The 22,528-nt window shown below is 42.1% G+C and overlaps 1 protein-coding gene across 2 annotated transcripts; it reads right to left on the reverse strand.

The window, feature by feature from the left end:
- Nucleotides 1-14: 14 nt before the first annotated feature.
- Nucleotides 15-21,854, reverse strand: nyap2b (neuronal tyrosine-phosphorylated phosphoinositide-3-kinase adaptor 2b). 2 transcript variants are annotated; one of them, XM_026150238.1, is made up of 8 exons: nt 20,915-21,854; nt 18,492-18,693; nt 14,636-14,952; nt 10,722-11,795; nt 3,376-4,665; nt 3,176-3,279; nt 2,077-2,346; nt 15-1,984 (listed from the first exon to the last, which is right to left on the reverse strand). In XM_026150238.1, the coding sequence occupies exons 2-8, from the start codon at nt 18,668-18,670 to the stop codon at nt 1,949-1,951; spliced, it is 3,270 nt and encodes a 1,089-aa protein (XP_026006023.1). In that variant the 5' UTR covers nt 18,671-18,693; nt 20,915-21,854; the 3' UTR covers nt 15-1,948. The 2 variants fall into 2 exon arrangements, with proteins under 2 accessions (XP_026006023.1, XP_026006024.1); XM_026150239.1 differs by having other exon boundaries at nt 18,492-18,702.
- Between the last annotated feature and the right edge of the window lie 674 nt (nt 21,855-22,528).

Genomic DNA, 22,528 nt, shown 5'->3' on the forward strand with positions numbered 1-22,528 from the left:
ATTTTGACAGGATGCACATTTTCCATAGCAGGTTTCAAGTCCATATTTATTTATTTCTCTCAACAGAACCCAAGTGACAATCAGAATACAGTACTTTATTCCTCAAACATGTTTATTCCTTTTTTTTTTTTTTATTTATTACGCAAAACAAGAGAACACTCAGTGCAATAAGACAGAGGACTGACGGTGCGGTGCTCTCTCTACCTTTTCACAGTGCACGTTTATACACACAAAAAGATTGTACATCATCATCATTGTTACATTTCCAACCTTCACCCACCAACATCATGAGGGCAAAGTGAATGTCTTAAGACAATCATTTTTTTAAACTAGCAACTTGCATACAGTGTAGCCAGGTACACACACTCACACACACACACGCACACACACGCGCACAGCTCTCTCCCTCACACGCATACTGGTACCAACAAAGGTTTCTGATTCGTTGATTCTCATAGAGAGGGGCTACTGCACTTGCACTTTAGGGGCTGTTGTTAAACCCATACTATTTTGGCAATGTTGACATTGCCTTTTAATGTGCAAAAGAGAACCAACTGAATTCATGCAAATAAGAGGTTGAGGTAGAGGGAGAGAGCAGGGGGAGATGAATGTGTATGCAACCAGCCTGATTTAATGTGAAGGAAGATGAGAGTTAGTGCAGTTCACTTATTTTTTTGTAGCCTGACAGAATTGCAGGCCCTTGTGCAACCCCTCCCCGTCATTTTTGACAGCTTAAAGCTGTTGTCATGTGATAGGTCCTTCAATAATTTGATCTCTAAAATGGTTGCCAGCCATTGAATTGGATTGGAAACATTGTCAGAGACACCCAAATATAGATGAGTGTATGTCACACACCCAGCCATTCTCCTGAGGCTTTACCTTTCAGCCAATAAATGAAAACTTACATGGCACAACTCACTATTCCTTACAATTTCAAAAAATATATATAAGCATAAACTTGAAAGTTACTTCTTAAGCAAGTGCATATGGCTATTATAATCTGCAGTGAAATTAAGAAATCTAAAAGCTCAGGTGTTGATTGTACGGGCTGGTCGTTGGCGTCAAGTATTTACACTGTCACGGTGCTTTGCAGTGTGCATGGCAATGTAAAGATGCTGGTACTCGCCAGCTATTGCCACTAATCCCATTTTAAATAACCAAGCATCCAAAGTGCAACCACACCCATATCTCGCTTTTACAGGCTTTGGCTGGTCTTGGAAAATGATCCTGTTTATAATGTATGTTCTAATTTGCTACCTCCCCACCCCACCCTCATAGTGTATTTTAGAATACAGCAAAAAACATTACACACTATCTCTGTCCTCTACAAATGCCAACAGGCTTTCCTGCGAAACAGCTTTAAAAGGCTTTGACGTAGTGACCACACAGTTTCTCACTGTTAAATACAAACTGAAGCACAAGTAGTATCCTGTTTCTGTTCTAGGACCAGCTGTTGTACATTCTAGAACATCCTGGACCAGGCATGGACAGACCTGGAATCTAAAGCACGGCGACGTAAACTCCTCAACTTACAATACAACAGTGAAAATGTAAAGTATATATAGACAGAATTAAATAGTCCATTCATTTTAGTGCTTTTAAGCACAAACAAAAAAAAGCGCTTGGCATAAGAAAATTATGCAACTACAGTACAAGTATCGATAGATTATGTTTTGAAATGTAAAATAACCTGAACAAAAATAACATAAAAACAAATATTAGATTGCATCTACATCTACTATACATAATTTAAGTTTCCTTTTGATCCCCATCATCTCATTTAGAAAATATCTATTCATCATCAAATATCTACTCTACTAATACAGGAGTCCAGTCACAGGAAATAGAAAAATATCAAATATCACCAGTGATGATAAGAAACATGACAACCTGAACAAGCAGAAATATTGCTGTGGTAACCACCATTGTCCTTTGACATCAGTGAGCATCATCCCTCTTGTCCTCTCAGCGGCCGCCCTGAAGCCTGTGATGTTTTAGGGAGGAGAGGGAGTGGTTAACTGTGGGTTATGTGTTCGAAATGCCTTGTAAATGTCAGATGGCGGTATCCCAGAATACCGTTGTCTGGGTGGGGTATGGAGGAGGACGGATCTTCTTGGTCCCGCCGTTTTTTCCCCAGCTTGGAAGGACAGATGTATTTTCCTGCTTGCACTGACTTCGTTCCTGGTGCCTGTCCTCATTCCTGTCTGGCAGAGGAGGAGGAGGCCTCTCCAGAGATCTCTGCAAGTGCGGATGCTGTCTGGAACGGATTTCCATGCATAGGGTGCGTTTCCTCTCGATTTGCTCTAGCATAGTGGTGTCTCCACATATCCATGGCATCTGGGGCATCTGAGCAACACATTTAACATACCACGTGAAATAAATACAAATTAACTCTTTCTAGAATTTCTTTTTGATGTCATTCACAATTGACTAAGTGATCATATAACACAAAAAATGAATTCAGGGGCGGATGGGTGTGGTTTTTGATTTGATTTGGTGTAACCCAGCGTCTCACCAGTACTGATCATTTTTAATGGAGAGAATGGTAAACCCATTTATGTGTTCCCGGCTTTAGGTAATAAAAGAAAAAAAATAGAAAAATGATTTTGACAAAAATCATGTTCACCAAATTGCTGTGCTAGGAGCACCCTTACTCATGAACTTCACCCTACACTATGACTTAATAAATCAGTTTAAAAAAAATACAATTGATATATCTGGCAGAAGATGAAGAGTTAAACACAATGTAGATCTCTCTGAAAGTTCTGAAACCTGCTGTGGATTTCTCTTCACTGTCTTTGCAAACAATTTACTTTTTTTTTTTTTTTTAAATAAATCTTCAGTTGTAACCACTATGTTTTAATAAACTGAAGATTTTTCACATTACTAATGAAAAATGCCTAATTAATCAGTGTTATTAATTAGTGTTTTGTTAAATAGTTAACTAGTCAATCAATTGAATAGTCAGTTAATTTAAATTGTTGAGATAAAAGAGTTAGATTTCGAATCCCCACACCAGTTTGACCAACTAGAACAAAATATCTTTAAACAGTCCAAACTGTTCCATACCAGACTAAGAAATAAGTTTTCAGGACCTATAAGAAACTGACACTTCAGGTAAAGAGACAGACAAGACAAAACAAAACAAAAGAAAGAACAAACCAGATATGCATACCTGACTTTGATGTGTCTCTGTTGCCCTCCTTTGTGGAGTTCCCACTGGGGAAGGATTAGCAGGTTTAGACGGTGAGCGGGCATACTTAGATGCTGCTTTCAGATCTACAAAGGAATAAAAAATCACATTTAGTAGTATGCCATTTGAATAGTTATATGCATTGTCTAATGCCGCCTTAAAATTTAGGTCCTAACACTCACCATTTCCTGTTCCCATGGTCATCGGAGGGCTACCTGATGACCTTCCGTGATGAGTGGGTGTTGTTGTTGATGAATGCTGTCCTGATATTGTGCTGCCATTCCTCTCTTGTGCTTTTGACTGGTCTGTGTTGTAATTTGCTCTGTTATCTCGTCGGGGGGTGCCATCTGATCTGTATCCTCGCTCCTTATTATCACACCTGTATTCCATTGATGAAGGGCTCTTGGTGCTCTTGATGTCAAAATGATGATGCTCTGAGCCATTCAAACTTCTGTCTTTGCTGTCCCGCCTCACTTCAAGGCCAGTTCTGCTCAGATCTTTGCTGTCCTGCCTGGATAAAGGAGGAGGAGGAAGATCTCCACTATTGTGGCAGCTTCGATCTCTCCCCTCATACCTGGATTCGGAGTTGGAACCAACTCTGTCCCTGCTGTTGCTGCTTCTGGATGCTTCTTGTCGGGGAAGGATCTCTGGTGGCTGATCTATTCTACCTTCATATTTGTGCTCCGTGTCATTCCTTTCTCTCTCTTTGCTCTCCTGTTGGGGTAACAAATCGGGACGATGGTCTTTGCTATCATGCCTGTATTCTGGTCCGGTTCTAACCCTGTCTTTGCTCTCTTGTCGGGAAAGAAGCTCAGGGGGCCTATCTCTGCTTTCGTGCTTTGAGTCCACACCATTTCTGGCTCGCTCTTTGCTATCCTGTCGGGGTAAGAGTTCAGGTGGCTGATCCAGTCTCTCTCTGCTTTCATGTCTGTAGTCTACAGGATGTCTTGCCCTTTCCTTGCTGTCTTGCCTTGGCAACAGCTCAGGTGGCTGATCAAGCAGTCTGTCTCTGTCTTTGCTCTCCTGTCTCAGCAAAGACTCCATTCCATGTCCCCCACTTCGATCTTTACTGTCTCTCCTTGGTAATAGGTCACCATTGCTAATCCCTCTGTCCTTGGAGTCTTTTCTTATCAAAGGGATTGTTTCTATGGAGCTGCTGCCCCTATCTTTGGAGTCCCGCCTCACAGGGATGGGCTCTGCATTGCTGCAGGCCTGGTCCCTGCTATCCCTGCGAACCAGCTGTGCATCTACATTGCTACAAGTACGGTCTTTACTATTTCGTCTGTGGGGCAGAGGCTCTGCATTGCTGCTTCCTCTCTCTTTGTCTTTTTCTCTGTCTTTGTCTCTGTCTTTTCTATGTGAAGACTCTTTACTGTGACGCTCCTTGGATTCACGCTTGGACTCCTTGCTGTGACTGTGACGTTCCTTGCCTTCTCGCTTTGACTCACTGTGAGACTTACTTTTGGACTCAGCTGCCAAAGAAAGGGGGGGTAAAAATAAAAAACACATAATTAGGCAAATCAATAGACATTCAGTTTTTGATGTACCTATCAAAATAAACTGGATAAAAAAAAACACACAAAATAAATAAATAAATAATTAAACAGTGGGACAAACTGTGATTATCATCAGAATCCGACTTGTTACTGCAATGCAAACAATTATCCACTAGGTGTCCCTTACTACCCATTTAAGAAGCTGTGGTAGGAGTTGTAAACCTCTGGAGTTGAAACAAAATGATTGAATGCCATATACATATACAGTGGTGTGAAAATTGTTTGCCACCTTCCTGATTTCCTATTATTTTAACATTTGTCACACTTAAACGTTTCAGATCACCAAACAAATTTAAATATTAGACAAAGATAACACAAGCAAAGTTTTTAAATGAAGATGTTTATTATTTAGGGGAGAAAAATCCAAACCTACATGCCCCTGCTTGATAAAAAAAAGATTGCCCCTCCCTGTTATAAGATAAATTAACTGTTGTGTATCACATCTTTGGAAAGATGAGCTCAATTTCTCTAGCCAGTTTCTCTAGGCCTGATTACTACTGTGCCTGTTCTCAATCAAGAAATCGCTTGCATAAAACCTGCCTGACAAAGTGGAGTAGACCAAAACATCCTCAAAAGTCAGACATCATGCTGCGGTCCAAGGAAATTCAGGAACAAATAAAAGACAATGTAACTGACTTAGGGTCAGTGTTCATGAATCCACCATAAGAAAGAGACTGGGTAAAAATGCCCTGCATGGCAGAGTTCTATGACAAAAGCAACTGCTGAGCAAAAGGAACATAAAGGCTGCTCTCAGTTTTGCCAGAAAACATCTTAATGAACCCCAAGTCTTTTGGGAAAATACTCTGTGGATCCACAAAACAAAAGTTGAACTTTTTGCAAGGTGTATATCTTATTACATCTGGCAGATAGCCTGTCCACTTATGAATGGCTTAAGAAAAACAAAATGAAAACTTTGGAGTGGCCTAGTCAAAGTCCTGAAACCTGAATCCAATTGAGATGCTATGGCATGACCCTAAAAAGGTGGTTCATGCTCCCAAACCCTCCAGTGTGGCTGAATTATAACAATTCTGGAAAAATGAGTGGGCTAAAATTCCTCTGCAGCGCTTTAAAAGACTCATTGCCAGTTATCACAAATACTTGATTGTAGGTTTAGGGGAAAATCACTTTTTCAAGCAGGGCCATGTAGGTTTTTGACCTCTTAAAAATAAATAACTTCATTTAGAAACTTCATTTTATCTTTTTTTTTGATGATCTTAAACATTTAAAAAACTTTATCCCACCACCGTATGGAGATATCTATCTATCTATCTATCTATCTATCTATCTATCTATCTGAACGTAGCACTCTTAATTCTTATTCTCATGTATATCTCATGCACATATCTTCCCACGTAGCACTTTTAATTCTTATCCCTACTTTTATTTTTTTCCATGTCTATTTAAGTGCTATTTATGACACTATGTTTGCACTGAAGCACCGCAGCAATTTCCTAATGTTGTAAACCTGCTCAACATTTGGCAATAAACCCCATTCTGATTCTGATCTATCTATCTATCTATCTATCTATCTATCTATCTATCTATCTATCTATCTATATATATATATATATATATATATATATATATATATATATAAGAAGGACAGGCCCCTGCACGGTATGTACCACCGGCAGATAGAGGAGGTGGCTGATATCCAGAAATCCTACCAGTGGCTGGACAAAGCTGGACTGAAAGACAGCACAGAGGCACTAATCATGGCAGCACAAGAACAAGCTCTGAGCACAAGATCCATAGAGGCTGGGGTCTATCACACCAGGCAAGACCCCAGGTGCAGGCTGTGTAAAGATGCCCCAGAGACAATCCAGCACATAACAGCAGGGTGCAAGATGCTAGCAGGCAAGGCATACATGGAACGCCATAACCAAGTGGCCGGCATAGTGTACAGGAACATCTGTGCCGAGTATAACCTGGAAGTCCCGAGGTCAAAATGGGAGATGCCCCCAAGGGTGGTGGAGAATGACTGAGCTAAGATCCTGTGGGACTTCCAGATACAGACGGACAAAATGGTGGTGGCTAACCAACCGGACATAGTGGTGGTAGACAAACAGAAGAAGACGGCCGTAGTGATGGATGTAGCGGTTCCAAATGACAGCAATATCAGGAAGAAGGAACACGAGAAGCTGGAGAAATACCAAGGGCTCAGAGAAGAGCTCGAGAGGATGTGGAGGGTGAAGGTAACGGTGGTCCCCGTGGTAATCGGAGCACTAGGTGCGGTGACTCCCAAGCTAGGCGAGTGGCTCCAGCAGATCCCGGGAATAACATCGGAGATCTCTGTCCAGAAGAGCGCAGTCCTGGGAACAGCTAAGATACTGCGCAGGACCCTCAAGCTCCCAGGCCTCTGGTAGAGGACCCGAGCTTGAAGGATAAACCGCCCGCAGGGGCGTGCTGGGTGTTTTTTTATATATATATATATATATATATATATATATATAGATATAGATATATATATATATATATATATATCTATATATATATATCTATATATAGATATATATCTATATATATATCTATATATATATAGATATATATATAGATAGATAGATAGATAGATAGATAGATATACATATGCATCACTGGCCTGAGCCTGTCTCTGGATGGTTTCCGTACAAGCTGTAACCTACAATACATTGTGGAAGCATCCCCTGTCATGCCTGCATGCGTCATATGTGTAGTTTTATGCTGATGTGTGTATTGGGGGGGGGGGGGAGTAAAAGAGAGCAAGTGTGGTGATTAACCAGTTGGTAAGTGGGTCAGGGTAGCTGTTGCTGCCCCTGTTGCCTTAGAAAGGGAAAGAACAAAATGATCCTCCATTCCTTCATAACCTTCATGTTCACAACACACAACATATGTGACATTTGCACCAACTAAACCAAAAATCTCACTGATGAGAAATCAAAGAGTAATCCTCGCACCTAAATGCAGTCTCTAACTAAAAGCACATTATTCAGCAGCTAATAATGACAATCTCTGGAAAAAGCAAAAAATGTATACCAGTTTGGTACATGCATGAACATGTATATCTCATTACAGTCAAAATGGCAAGAAATCATAAATTCTCTCAGCGTCCACCGTCCCCATCTGCACAGCTGCTCCTGCTGCCCGATTGGCTTACATATGTGTGTGATGATTGGACAGAAAAGGGAATCTGAAATCCTGTGATCAGGTGTAGAATAGAGTTCAGAGGCATAACATCTCTATCAGGCGCATGCATTGTAGTCTGACGTGCCCTGAGCTGTGATTGGCTGCATTACCCACGGGGAGGGAATCTGCAAATAAGAAACAGGGATTTCTCCTCCTTCCACTGTTGCTATGTTGTAGTTGCTAAGAGCACTGAGTAAGGATGGATGTGTGGATTCTTTGTAGTTTTTTGTTTTTTTTCATGATTTATGATGTACGCATAAATGCTGTGTTTAGTGGTATTTACATTAAAGAAAACTGTTAAGCTGTTAAATTGTTGTTAAATTCTTTCAGATTGTGAAACTCAGGTATGAGGAGAGTTATGTGAAGTTGAGGGTTAAACAGCATGTCATCTTCACTGTATATGATTACATACTCCATCTGACTTTGTTACTGACTCCAGTAAAGTATGACACGCCTCTACAAAATGAATCTAAGCAGAAAAATAAAGGTTGCAATATGCTTGAGAATGAGAAGGCCAATTTGTGACTGACTGATAATGCTGTTGGCACCAGACTCAGAAATAGATCCTGCTTTTATATCTTTCTTCTTTCGTAAATCAATTTGTGCAGCAAGGGGTTTGTTTTCCTACCCGACCGCACATATTTTGGCACCGTCTTCCTGAGTGTGCCATAATATCTGTATTTAAATGTTGATGTTTACATATTTAAAAGTAATGCTGCCTGATGGCCTAATGCCATGGGTTGGTTTGAGAGACCTACGGCCCGCTTTAGTCTTTAATCCTCTCAGATTAAATCATACGATCTGTATCAGACTTGGCTTGGCAGGTCTAGATTAAACAAACGCAAACTGCAAAGTGCCCTGCAAACATCATGCTGTGAAAGCGATGCATTAAATGCACAAACTCGTGATTTTGCAGGATCAAACTTGTTAACCCTAAATGTGGACTGATTAAGGAATTAAAAAGTGTTTATTTATGTTTGCTGCCAGGTTTACTGTCGCTAAATCTCTTTACACTAACACAGTGCACACTGCCCAGTGACACACTTCTGTGTTACCTCTGCTCTTCAGTTTGTTATCCTACTTTCTAGTGCTGCTTTCTAACTAAATCTGTCATTCTCATGAAACAAATGTGTGTACAGTAGACAGGGCGGAAAAGCTGTTTAATGGGCATGTGTTTGCAACAAGGATGTAGATTTGGCATGGACGGAAGGGACGTGTCCCCACCAATATCCAGCGATTATTGAATTGTCCCCACCAATAATTTGATCTCTTTGAGTAAAGAAAAACAAACCCGATAGTAAGAAAAAAAAACGATCTGTCAACGTCTCATTCACCCAGCGGTGCAGAAAGAGTTAAATTACGTTCTCTACTGGAGTCCTACCTCATGTGACAAATATGGCCAATGTGATTGGCTGTGCTTTTCAGGGAGTTTTCAAAACTAACTACACAACAGGCAGCACATTCTCTCAGTCTCAGAGCAGCATTTCTAATTTTGATTGAAACTGTCAGAGAAAACGGCAGCCTCGAGCAAGCCAGGATATTAGTTTACAGAGGCTGTTAAAATTATATGTCTAACGTTAAAATGTTGGTGACACAATAATTTCATCCTAATGGCACTGACATATTCATAGGGTTAATTTTTGAGACAAAATATCATGAATAGTCATGATTTTGCAAATATTCCACCTTGTAGTGCAGTTTGCACAAATTGTTTTAAAAATGCACTCACCCTACAACCATCACTGATGAGTCAAGATCTGCACAAATTGACAGAAGCACTGAAGCAGCTGCACATTTTATTCTTATTGTCATGTATGTCCTATTTGTCAGGTGACAGAAGAACCAACACAAAGCTCACAGAGCAATGGTGATACAAGATCAAAGGTGAAATTGGATCATGACTTGATGGTTCATTACTGTATTTGAAGCACATGTGTGACTGCATGTATTTGGAATGTCTCACTTTTATTTATCAGGTGACAGAGGCAGCTCTGCCATGTTGTCGCTCGGACAGAGGTGAAGAGGCGAGGTCACAGGTGACTGACTGATGATGTGGTGCTATAGATTAACGAGAGCAGAAGGCCTGTGTTTGGCTGCTTCACATAGTGTACATTGAGTTGTTGTGTGGGGCACCAGTAGTGCATGTGTGTTGCTGTAACAGTAGTTCATGTTTAGAATAAAACATCCCAGCTCACTGATTTGATCGGGGCAATAGTGCCTAAAATGTTGCATCATTTTGCTGAGAGATCTTTTACTTTGTGGTAATCTGAAATGAGTAGTTTTATGGACAAAACCCACCAGGTCATTCAGTGTTCCCTTAGTGCTAATGTATAAGAGATGTTGGTGTACTATAACTGAAGTAATGTTGTTAAGTCCTTAAAGTCATATTCTTTTATTGTCATGACTGTATTTGAAGCTATTTTTATTTTTGTATGATACCTGATTTATATGGAATATGGCTGAAGTAAACTAAAGCCTAAAATACTTTAGTCATTTGCTTAATAGTAATTTAACATTATACAATTCACATATAAAACTATGAATTGTAATTTTAAATGGTTTAAAAGCATGTAGAATAACATATGTAGGCAAGTATATTTCTCCTTTTTTTTAATCAAGAAGCAAAGACGAAAAGGAAAAAAAAGAAACAGGGCAGAGTTCGGTGGTTGAATCATCCGTCCCCACCAATGCCAAATCCAAATCTACGCCCTTGGTTTGCAAACTATCTACACTCATATGGAAACCAGAAAGTTTGCAATACTTTGAATTAGTATCTTTTTGTAACTACATTTCATAATCACAAGACTTACTTTCTCCTGGCTCCTTGGATTTTCTTCCACTGGAATTTTTCTTTAGCATATTCCTGCCTGTCGTAAACAGGTTGGTTAGTTCATCCAGAGGGCTGGTGGGTGTCCTTGAGCGGCCTGTTGATACATTTTGCATAGACCCATGAAGTCGTCCGACACCATCTTGAGGTGGCGAGCCTTTTCCATGCGGTGTAGCAGAAGCACTTCGGGGCAGACCCCCAGGGAATGGCATCGGAGCATCAAAGGGAGGTGTACGCATGAGGCTGAGAGGGGTGAGACAGCGACCCATGCTGACTGGCGACGGACAAGCAGAGTGGCTACGCTGATAGGAAGATGATGATGAGGATTTATAAAGGGTACAGGGCAGAGGAGGCGCAGAGGAGCGTCCAGAGACAGTGAGAGTTGGGGTGGCTGTGAGCTCCCTACGGATGTGTGCGGAGGAGGGTGGCTCGGTGGAAGAGGTGGGAGATTTGCTGTATGACTGGTTCTCCAGCATGGGCAATTTGGCTACATCTAAAGGGGTGAGGGGAGACTCATCTGAGTTAGGCGAGCACTGGGCAGGCGCTGGTGGGAACACCAACAGTGGAGGTCGATGAGTGAGTAAATTGGGGAAGGGTGCAGGAATGTCACACAGTGGAATGTTTCGAGGTGTGGAGCAGCGGCTGAGAGGCTCAGGTTCATAGGGTGCCGGGGTAGGGCACGCAGAACGACATCCTACAGGGTCGGTGCGGTACTCCATGTCATCCAGAGCTGGGTACTTCATCTCCTCGTACACAGACTCATCTGGCTCCTCATCCTCACTCTTCAAGGGTTCTCGCATTCCAACATCAATCCCACCCATCTCTATATAGACAGGTTCGTCTTCACAGTCATCAGTAGGGCTGTCATCACTTTGAGGAGGTGATGGGTTGCATTCGTTAGGGGAAGTGACATGGTGGAGGGGTTTGGAGGGGCAAACCCCACTGCCTCCATGGCTCTTAATGTAGGACTCATCAAAGGAAACACTCAGTTGTGTGTTGGGGTTCCTCTTGGGTTTGGGTGGTGGCACCCTCCTGCAGTCCTCACTGCATCCCTGAACTGCTCAAAAGGAGAGAGAAAAAAAGTCTAAGATCTAATTTGTTGAGGTATGAGTCAAATAATTATTGAGTCATATATAATAGATTACTGAATTGGGTGAAATTCAAGTTTTTATAATCTATTTGTCATTAACTATTAATGTGGGTCAGTTGTAGGTCTATATGTGCTACTCAGCGCAATATCTTGAGTCAGATATGTGGGAATAGTTGAGGCATATACATGTTTCTAGGTCACATATATGGCAGCATGCGAGTATACTATCTGGGTCACACACACTGTTGAGCTTCTTTCTGATAGTGGTGACGTAGCTTTGCAATGCGAATCTCTTTAGATGTGGTGCGGAGAGGCATTTATACAGCTAGTACTGTAAAATACACTGCGGTACCACTACAGTAGCTTACAGAGAGTAGCCATAGCTCTATGCTCCCAACTTGCTCTGAGTCTATTTCTAGGTCAAATACTGAGATGTTTGGATAGATGTGTCCCTCACACTGGCAGGTAGTGGGAGATGAATGTGGTTAAGAGCTGGAGTATGTCTAAAATTTTTAAAACTGCAAATTTTATACCTTAAATAATTCATGTGGCAGATGGCCGAGACACACTCCTAGTTCCAGTAACTGTATGACTCACCACCCTTACTCCATGCATACAGGCGCACAAACACACACTAAAGATGCCGACACCTTAAGAGAGAGGAATTAGGACTGATATGTACAGTTCATAGTTTAGGTTGTTTTTGTTTTGTTTTTCTATTTTTTTTTTTACCTTTTTTTTTTGCAAAAAATTGGATACAGTGTATTGCACGTTTATAAAAATGTCTCTTGTTTATAATATTATTTGAGAAAAAAATGAATTCAATGTTAGGTTTATTATCCAGTGCGAGAACCAAAAGTAAAGACTACAAATTAAAACAAAACATCCAATTTTGTTCTGCTTTTTGCATGCTATACATTTAGTCACGATCATATATATAAACTAATTTGAACAGAGGATGCTTGGGTCTTTTGGGCTGGTGTTCTCTCCTAATTAACACTTGCTAATAATGTGCTAATACAAGATTTGGTTAAGCCCAAATGTGTTTTGGCATGTGCTTCTTTGGACTATGATACTGAGATTCCTGCATATGCTCCTCTCCTGTCTTTGTGTGGGCATGCATGTGTATATATGTGCGGGCAGTAATGGGCACATAATGGTGCTCCTCTTCCTCGTTTCCACAGCAGCAAATTACATTACTACACTAGCAGGTTTCCATGGTTAATGCTGAGATCTGTTTCAGCATGGATGATGAATCCACCCCTTCAAAACATCGCTCTCCTTTCTCTTCTCCTCTCTCCACTGCTCCCTCTACCCCACCTCCCCCTTGCAGCGGATGTGTTTACCCGCAGCACCCTCCCCCCTCCCGCTCCTCCTGGGGAAAACGAATCTAGGTCAATCGCTCCTCCTGAATGAATTCTACTCTGACAAGCTCCTCCCCTTACCACTAAAGCGCCAGCTACAGAGCACGCAACCCTCCCCTCAGCCAGGGACACCCCCACACTCTCAATTTGATTGGCTCAGAAGCCTTAGTTTTCAGCATCTCTGGAACCTCATTGGCCCAAGCTGCTCAGTAATGCTGGGATTGGCTGGGCTGCAGGGGGTCTTGTTTCTGTGAGATGGTTGCCGTGGTGCCCAGGAAGATCTGTGCGCACATAGTGATCCCCACCAATCTGAGCCAGGCAGGGTGACTCCCTAAACATCACGTTGGCAGCAAAGCTTCCAAACTGGAATGGAGTCAATGCTCCCTGCAAACTCTAAATCTTTTTGTTATTAATGCAACCTGAAAACTCTATCAGTTTAACTTTGCAAAATGCATGTATTGTGATTTTTTCCCCCCCCTGAGACAGTACTGTGCAGCTTGCATTTGTTGCAAGAAAAATTGTCTTGGGATAATAATGTTCAGTTAAATTACTCTAAACTGGTCTTACATTGACACAAGGCATATTTGAAGAGGAGTTTTAAGCAAGGTTAGAACTGTCAAAGCAGTTGATGCACGGAAACAGCTTAAATTACTAACAATGTGGCAATAACCTTCTATAAGCAGCACTATTATTACTCTGCTGAGCTGAAACCTACTATGCTGAGCAAGAGATGGAGTTTGTATATAGAGCAACACCTGATGATTACATGCACAAGGATAAATAATCTCAACGTGCTCCAAAGATCTTATCATACACACACACAATCACATGCATTATAAGTGACTACTTCCATCTCTGTCTCTACATGGTAGTAACCACATGCAACCTGATTTATCTGTTGGGAAGCAGAAATATGCAAACTACCATTTGCTAATTTGATAACAAGAGAAAAAAAGGACTGTGAGAATGAAAACTCAAACAAAGCTACAACCTATCCCAAACTTCTTAATTTTTCTTTGGTATTATAATGGTATTCTCAGTTTATATGGCCTGTTCATTTTGCGGTATGTTATTAAATGCATGCTAGAGTAGGTCAGCCCTCACGAAATGGAAAACCATGACCATCAGAACATATTGCAGCACAGATGTCTTTAAATATTCATTTATTATTATACATGTGCTTCAGGCTGTCATGTTTGCAATGTTGTTTAGCATAGCCAAAATATGGATATATATGATATATAATACTTTAATCACAGTTCAATCCCATATTGTATTTACACCCTTCATCTTATATCAGTTTACACCTATGGTAGGTCAGTGAAAAGCATACACTGAATAGTTAAATTTCATGTCATTGTGAGAGAAGCAATGTTGAAGAGGTCCCTGCAGTTCAGCTATATATAGTGCATCAGTCTTGTGTGAAGTGCCACCACCACTCACCGTCACATCGCTCCCCGCGGCAGGTGGACATGGGACTATGGTCCACTGCCTCAGACGACATGCTCAGCTTGGTGGCTGGGTCTCTCCTGGGCTTAGGCGGGGGCTGCTTCCTAGAAGTTGGACTTCCCACTTCCTCCTCTCCTCCACCCCCAGTGTTCCCACCACCGACCGAGTGAAGGGACTGGGAGCGTACTGAGAAGCCCTGCCCACAGGCGATAGGGTGCAGGTGGGGCACGGGCATGCGTTCCTGGGGGTCTGGCATGGTATTTAAGCCCATACGCAAGTGCTTGCCCTCAGTTGCTATCTCCTCACCTGATCTGAAACAGCGAAAGAGGAAGGACAAAGAGAAGGGTTAAGAGATCAGAATGAATAAATGTGGAATGCAAAGAATAAAAAAGATAAAGACACAGAAATACAGACATTCCACAATCCAACACATTACAATAAAACGTCTTTCATTTGATCGTATGCGCACGTAGGTATGTGCATTTCATTGTGTGCAGGTGGTCAAAATGACAAGAGCACTAAGTTAACAATAACAGATGTGTTAGTGCCATTGACAGGATGGCTTCTTTCAGGGCAAAGCATTGATTTGAGTTTAACCCTGGATATGACTGATAACCCTCACACAAGCACACACAATCAATCCCTTTAAACGGATGATTGGGCTGAATGGAGTGTTAATGATGTCTGAGTGTTGTGCAATAATGGCGTGAAGGGAAGTGTGTGCTTGAGTGTAAATGGGTGAGTAAATGAGTTCAAGCTCTGACTGTGTTTTAGCATCATATTAAAGAGACAGCAGAACTAAACTTCATTTCAGAGATTCATCTATTTGAAAAATCTCACATTTGCATCTGTGACATTGTCAACCATGCATGTTGGTATGGATGTATGTGGGGGTGACCTCTCAGCCTGTTACTTTACTGACTATGACTCCCTCTCTGGCCAGCTGCTGAACAGAAGGTGCTCAGTGGGTTGGGTTCATTGGTCAGGGGCTTAACTTTGCCTAGCAACAGGGTACCCATAGAAACCAGACACAAAACCAGCTGCCACTGCACAACAATAATAAAGCACACGTGCACACCATAAGCACATGATAACCGCAGCAGGGTTTGTTTTAATAGTATACTGCTGATATAAGTTTAAAAAAGGGACCTGCAGAAACATGTAGAGGCACAGAATGAACAAACCCAGAAGTTAAAAATCACAAGTTTATGTAAATAACTATAATATATATATATATATGGAAAAAAAAACATCAGTGAAGAAATTATAAATTCTTTATCAACAAGATTCAGCCACAGGTGTTTTGGGCATGCATCTGCTGTGACGTGCACTTTTATATACATTGGTTGGTAGTGTGGGGGTGGCTGGGTGTGACTGGAGTACTGGTGCCTGGGTTATTTATAGGATATTTGCCCAGTGATTGGCTAGAGGACAGACCACAGGTGCAGCAGGCGCAGTTGGGGTTGATTTGTTTTTGAGCAGCTCTGGTTGTCTCACTGTGACACCATGGGATGGCAAAACAAGGCACCCCCCCAAACAAACAAACAAACAAACAAACAACCCCCCCCCCCAAAAAAACAAACAAAAACAAAAACAAAAAAACAAACACTTACTAAATGACATACTGAGAAATAAGGAAGGAAAAACTTCTGTTTGTGTCTGCATGCACGTGTGCACAAAGGGCAGGGCAGTCATTGGGAATTTGCATGCATATGCAAACATAAGTAAATGCGTGTGCATCTGTGTGTGTGTGCGTGTGTGTGCATGAACGTTGGATAAGGGTCGTTTTGAAGACTCTTAGAGATTTAAATGGATTTGTATGTCTGTGACTGTGTGGATAACTTTTTTCCCTCTGATGAAATACAATAAAAGAAAACCAGAGTGAGAGTGTGCTAGGCAGGAAGGCCCGCCTCACTCAAACCAAACGTGCTGATTTGATTGGCCTATGGCTGCTCCAGCTGTTACCAGGCAGAACCCAACTCCTGCAACTGAGCTCACACTTAATCTCTCTTTAACATTTTTCCCCCCATTTTCCCCCCAACTCTAAAACACACTTGTTCTAACAAGCTCTTTTTTCCTTTACACGATCACACTGTCAGTTTGCTCTTTCCAACCCTTTCTCGTAAATAATAATAATATAAATAATAATATATTCCCTTTTCCAGTTGTTCATGCCCATGCACGCACATAGTACGCAGGATGCACACACAAATTCTTACACTCTCATAGTCTTTCACTTACTGTAAAAAAATGGGTCGTCTCATTGACCTACTTATAGGTCTCATAAAAAATCCAACTATTTTTTGTCTCTTTCTCCAGTGACTGTGAATTAATGTTTTAGGTTTGGCAACACCTAAAAGAAAGTGAACAGCAGATGACACTTTCCTCAGGTGTCACCCTGTCCCATTCACCAAAGTTACAGTACAGGACTGCATAACAATGAGGACATTGAGATCTTGCTGGTAAGTTAAAAATAGAGGCAAAGAAAGATTTCTGAATTTTCTCTAAAAATGCCACTTTGTTTTTCTAATGCCAGCAGTGTAAAGTTGAGCTTTGATCATGCAAGTGACGTGCCATTTGCATATCCAGTCATACTGGGAGCCAAAAAAAGAGACAGAGCTCTTTGGAGATGCATGGACCATTGAGAGAAGCATGACAGGGATCAAAGTGTTCCTGGATAAATAGGTTAAAAAGCCACATCTGGTCAGATATAAATGCTCAACTCCCCAAAAGCACCTTAATTATTTGATGAGCTGCTAAAATTGCCATCAGCTGCTAAAATACTTTGAGCCAGAAAGACTTAAAGCAAGTAAAATTATTTTTAGAATGTTTGAGAACACTGGAAAGCATAAATTACAAGTACCCAGTGTACACTCATGCTTCTTTCCGTCCTATATTACGACAAACTTTAGATTAAATTAATAGATTAGACATCATTCTAAGACCTAATAAAAAATCATATTACTCAGTATGATGCCTGATGGATATAGTTTCTTTTTATGCCATGATTGTAAAGATCTGCTCTCTGTTTTTGTGGATTGCAAATGTCCATGTTGTCACCAACAACTTTCAAAATCCCTCCAAATACCCTGGTATCATCTCCTGATAATCTAACACCCAGTGGTTCTCTAACACCCAGCAAGCAGGATTTTTCCACGCGCTAGGCACATGTTTACAGCGTGTGCCTTTTATTTAGTGAAGTTACAGTTTCACCATGCTCAGTGGCACTGCTCTAAAAAACAGTGCAGTCAGACATGCGAGTGTTCATAAAGCTGGTTAGAACCCTCCTCTCACACACACCCAGACACACACATTTCCATGTTTCCAGATGGTTTTTAAATAAAGGTGTTTCGAAACACTTACATCATCAGCCTAATTCCCACCCTCACTTCCTAACTTCCTGGGTGTTTTACTGTCCTGGCCCACCTCATTCCTTCTTAATTGTAAAAGCTTGCCATCTCAAAAATAGAGCAGTGATGACCTCCATACAAGGACAAGTCCCAAATAAGTCTAAAAGTGAAAAATTAATTATCCTCCATAGATCACAGAGTGCACTGATCCACACTTGTAAACTCCATAACATAGCAAATTAACAAACCCTCTGGCTACTTGTCCCAATTTCCTCATCCTTAAGCACGGGATACCCAAAGGCAAAGTGGTTTGGGCTCATACCACACGGGTCCAAATGCCCTTGAGCATCAAGTCCCCTGTTTCAATATCCAGCTGGCTGGACCATTTGTTGCATGTCACCCCCCCCCCCCCCCTCTCTTTTCCCATATTCCCTGCTTTAAATGTATTCAAAACATACTATTGAGGTTTTCATATTTGCAAGCACTTTTTTTCATCCTACCTCCTTATGGCTTCCTCCTGTTTTCTCTTCTTCTCGTTTTTTTCCTTCAGGAATATCTTGTTTCTCTCATTCCTGGCGTGGTCCAAGTTCTGAGCTACCAGGCCGTTGTAGGCTCTCAGGCCATTCTCTTCAACATATTGGAAAAAGCTGAGAGTTTCCTCCTCTTTGGAGCTCATCATTCTTCAAGTATTTCCACTGCATTCTGGGGGGCATATAAGACATATCAGTCATAATTATTCTTCGAGAAGGGTCACAAAATACAAGAGTGGGCCAGTCATGAGAAAAGCTGGATTTCACAGGCCACACGTTAGTGCCACATGTTGAGTATATGTGACATTGCTGTTGATTTTGAATATGTCTGAATGTTGCTGTAGAGTAGGTGGTGGGCCTTGCATCATGTCTGGATCCAGAAGAGTATTTTCCCTGGAGGTTTGCAACATCCTTTTCTACCGTTCACTCTGCACACAGATGCACACACGCACACACAAAAAAACACACGCACATGCAAACATATACAAAAGCTCATGTGCACATGGAAAGAGCTAAGACTCACTATTTAGCAACAATTACTCATAACCTTCTGCTTCAGTGTGGAACAGTAGCGGCTGCTAATTTTCTCAGTTGTGTTTGCACATTTTCTGGCTGAAATTACTGGCTTTAACCAAGCGAGTGTGTGAATGAGACTGAAAAAGGGCTTTCATCTTCTGCAGTCATAATATAGCCTGGACTCGGAAAGCATAAAACTCCTGGAAGCAATCAGATCAGCACAAATGAAACAAAACTATGAAGCATGCTGTTACATTTATAAATATCATCAATCTTGTCTCTTAAATCCTCAAATACTCTCTTCTCGAGTCCTGCCTCTTGAGTCGGTGATAACATTAATGTTCTTAATGAAAAAAGTGAGAAGAAGCCTTCTCTGTGAAATGTCGACACTTGTGCAGTTACTCAGTGATTCACTCCTAGACGGTAATTAGTTTATAAAAGCAATCGTTTGCAGCCACTTAAAGTCGAGGCACAGAACGAAGCAGATAATGATGCGATTCAGTCTGCATGTATGTTCACTTGGCTGAAAACAAGTGCAACCGCATGTAACGCAGTACATACAATGTGCAACGGCCAAATGTGAATTTCGAGAGGGCAGTGGTGGAAGAGGAGAAGACAGAGCATGCTTTTATGTAGGTCAGTGTTTTCAGATCAACCTAAGACTCATGCTTGTTTACGTGTGAGACAAGCACTGAGTGTGAGCTCGCGTGGGGAGGGGGAGGGAGCTTGTGATATCTCGATATATGTTTGCATGTGCATGTGTGTGTGTGTAGAGAGGCAAGGGGAGCAAGGGGGGTCTTGGAGGGCAGCCAAATGGAGATTGCATGGCCAACTCAGAGGCTAGCCATTGTCTGGCCATCCCTCAGCATCCATGATGCATCTCAAAACTGTTTTGCATAGGCTTTTACAGGCAAGATGAGAGGACTGATAAGAGCCAAAACACAGGATCTCAAGAGCAAAGTTCAAACTAGGGCAAGGATGCCTGGTGTCAAGTGGTGCAGAGATGTTTTCTCCTGATAATCAGGTTTTATCACTAATGCACAGGCACAGTGTAACACCTACAGCTGCACAAATACCAATTTTTTTTCAAATCACAGTTTCTGAGGGAAAACGAAGCACACCAGTTAGAGGTACGGCAATGGGAAGGCACAGTTCAAACAGTGTTTGAGCTGAATTAAGCCTGCCTGCCTAATCCCTGTAAGCCTGCAGCAGCACTCTGCACTGGAATCAACTTGTTTATCACAGTGTTTTTACCAACCAAACCTTTCTCACTGGATTGTCCTCCCTCAACTCAATGATACAAAAAGCTATTATTAATTTTTCATCTCCATAAAACCTGTCAGTTCAGTGAACATTTTCATTCTCTTTTTTTTAAGCAAAGCTTGTTTTGCTCAGTGCCTTGCTCAGTGACATGATGCATTCTCTCTCTTTTCTGTCTTGCCCCTTATACCTCCATTTGCCCTAGTTGACATTGGGTGCAACAGTTGGAACACAGAGGTGCACTTTGCTTTAAATGATAGTGGCACACCATTTCTGTTTCTAAGCAACCATGTCACAGGAGAAGGCCAGCATGGATATTCTAGAGACACACTGTCAAGAAAGATTGCAAGGGCAAGAATCTGGTGACAACATGCATGGGTACTTGCGTATGCATATACACACACGCACACACACAGACACACACAATCATTCTAGGACCAAGTTAAAGCTAATGTTTACTTGATGCAACACTTGGCATGTCTTTACACTTGATTTATTTTTATAGGCACTTGAGAAGGGTGCACAGTAGCATTAGACAAGCAGGCATTTTTTGTCAGTGCTTTGTGGGTTTGTAGGTCAGTGCTGTGAATAAAAAAAAAGTTCTGATGCATACTTACAATAGGGTTGTGTCCTTACTGGTTTGTGGACCAATGTGAGGTCTGTCTTCCCCTGACAAGTCCACTGTACACTAATGAACTCTGAGCTATGCTGCAGCACCAGTGCACTATTCCACTTAAAGCCACATAGACTTCCATCCATTGTATGGTCCAACTGACTGGCCAGCTAGAAAGACTGCCTGTGACCCAGGATAAGGCTGGTGCCAGAAGGGAGCCGGGCCATTGGGTACCCGGCCCAGTGCTCCCTTCCCTGGGCAAAAAAGGGAGACGCGTCCGCTCCAATCCAGATATTTCCACAGTTCAAGCCAGATGTCAGCTTCACTTCTTCAAACATCTGCACATGCTAAAGATGGAAGGAAGATGCAGCATAGCAGCTGACCGCACCCGCATACATCTCGCAAATGCACACTAACACACTCACACGCTCTGACATGAAGCTCCCACTTGCAGTTACAGACCAGGCACTCAAAGTCTTTCTAATTTCCAGAATGTCTTTCCTTCTGCTTTAACATGTCAAAGTGCTGCCCGGGTAAAAGGAATCCTTATCCACAGTGCCCTCAAGGTTCAGACCGAGGTAGAGCAAAGTGATGTGCATTTCCAGGTAAGGCATTCCCTGCCAGCTCCCTCCGTCCCGCTTAGACAGATAGGTCTGCACGCTCACACTGTGCTTAAGCAGATGACACTGGGCTTCCCAACTATAGATCACAACAAGAAGAACACGCCCACTGCCTACTGTAGCCACCTTCCACTAGAGCGTCATCCTCTGTCCCTCTTCTTTTTTTTCTCTTGTGTGCTTTTCAACTCATCTTCAAAAGCACTCATACCCCAGCCTCTTTTTGCAGTTAGTCATTTTTATGCTCTCGTCCTGTGTGCCTCGCCTGCCTTCCCTTAGCAACTGGGCTGTAACTGAATCGTGTTTTTCTGCTTTCAGCACCACGGAGAGCTCTCTCTGTCAGGGGGCGAAGGCGGGGGGTGGAGGGTTGAGTGGGTGGGCACATTCAAAGGGGGCCAAGTGGAAAGAAGGGAGGAGGGATGGAGGGGGGGCCTGAGTGGGAGGAGTCACCAGGTTGCCAGGGTGTGACCTCATTAGACACAACCTCCTCTCCCCCTGGCAACCGATGCGATTCCCCTCCCTGCTACCCCCTTCCTCCCTCCCTCTCTCTCTCACAGCTCGTAAACAACACCAGGACATACACACACACACATAAAAAAAAAACCACTTGCGGTGTTGCTGTGTTGCTTTCAAGTTCATTCATTACATGTACAGTAGTCAAAACAAAGAGTAATAAATGCACGCAGGCAAGAAACAAAAAAAAAGAGAGAAAACAACAATACTTTTCCCTTTCTAATGCGCACACACATTGACCTGCTGATGCAAATTTAAAATATGTTTTGCATAGAAGAACAAAACAAGCAATGCAGTGCAGAGACTTGTTCCCAGTGGCCACAAAAGATGAACGGGATGAAAACAAGGACAGAGTTGAGCCCGAGTTGCATGTTTGTTGGTGGGTGGAGGTGGGGGGTGCTGCTACTGTGACTGTTGTGCACCCCCGCTTGACTGTCTGGGGGATAAGTATTGGTTTCAGTAGCGCTGTCAGTTGTTTCAGTGGTGAG

This window comes from Astatotilapia calliptera, chromosome 18, assembly GCF_900246225.1.
Source record: "Astatotilapia calliptera chromosome 18, fAstCal1.2, whole genome shotgun sequence".
NCBI lineage: Eukaryota > Metazoa > Chordata > Actinopteri > Cichliformes > Cichlidae > Astatotilapia > Astatotilapia calliptera.

What these genes read in the sequence shown, in the direction of transcription:
- nyap2b (XM_026150238.1), bottom strand. Translation starts at nt 18,670, where the DNA reads ATGATGAGCTCCAAAGAGGAGGAAACTCTCAGCTTTTTCCAATATGTT. An exon ending in ATCCAAGGAGCCAGGAGAAA is followed by an intron (nt 4,666 to 10,721) that starts GTAAGTCTTGTG and finishes TTTCTTTGGCAG; the next exon opens with CTGAGTCCAAAAGTAAGTCT. An exon ending in GACCATGGGAACAGGAAATG is followed by an intron (nt 3,280 to 3,375) that starts GTGAGTGTTAGG and finishes ATTCCTTTGTAG; the next exon opens with ATCTGAAAGCAGCATCTAAG.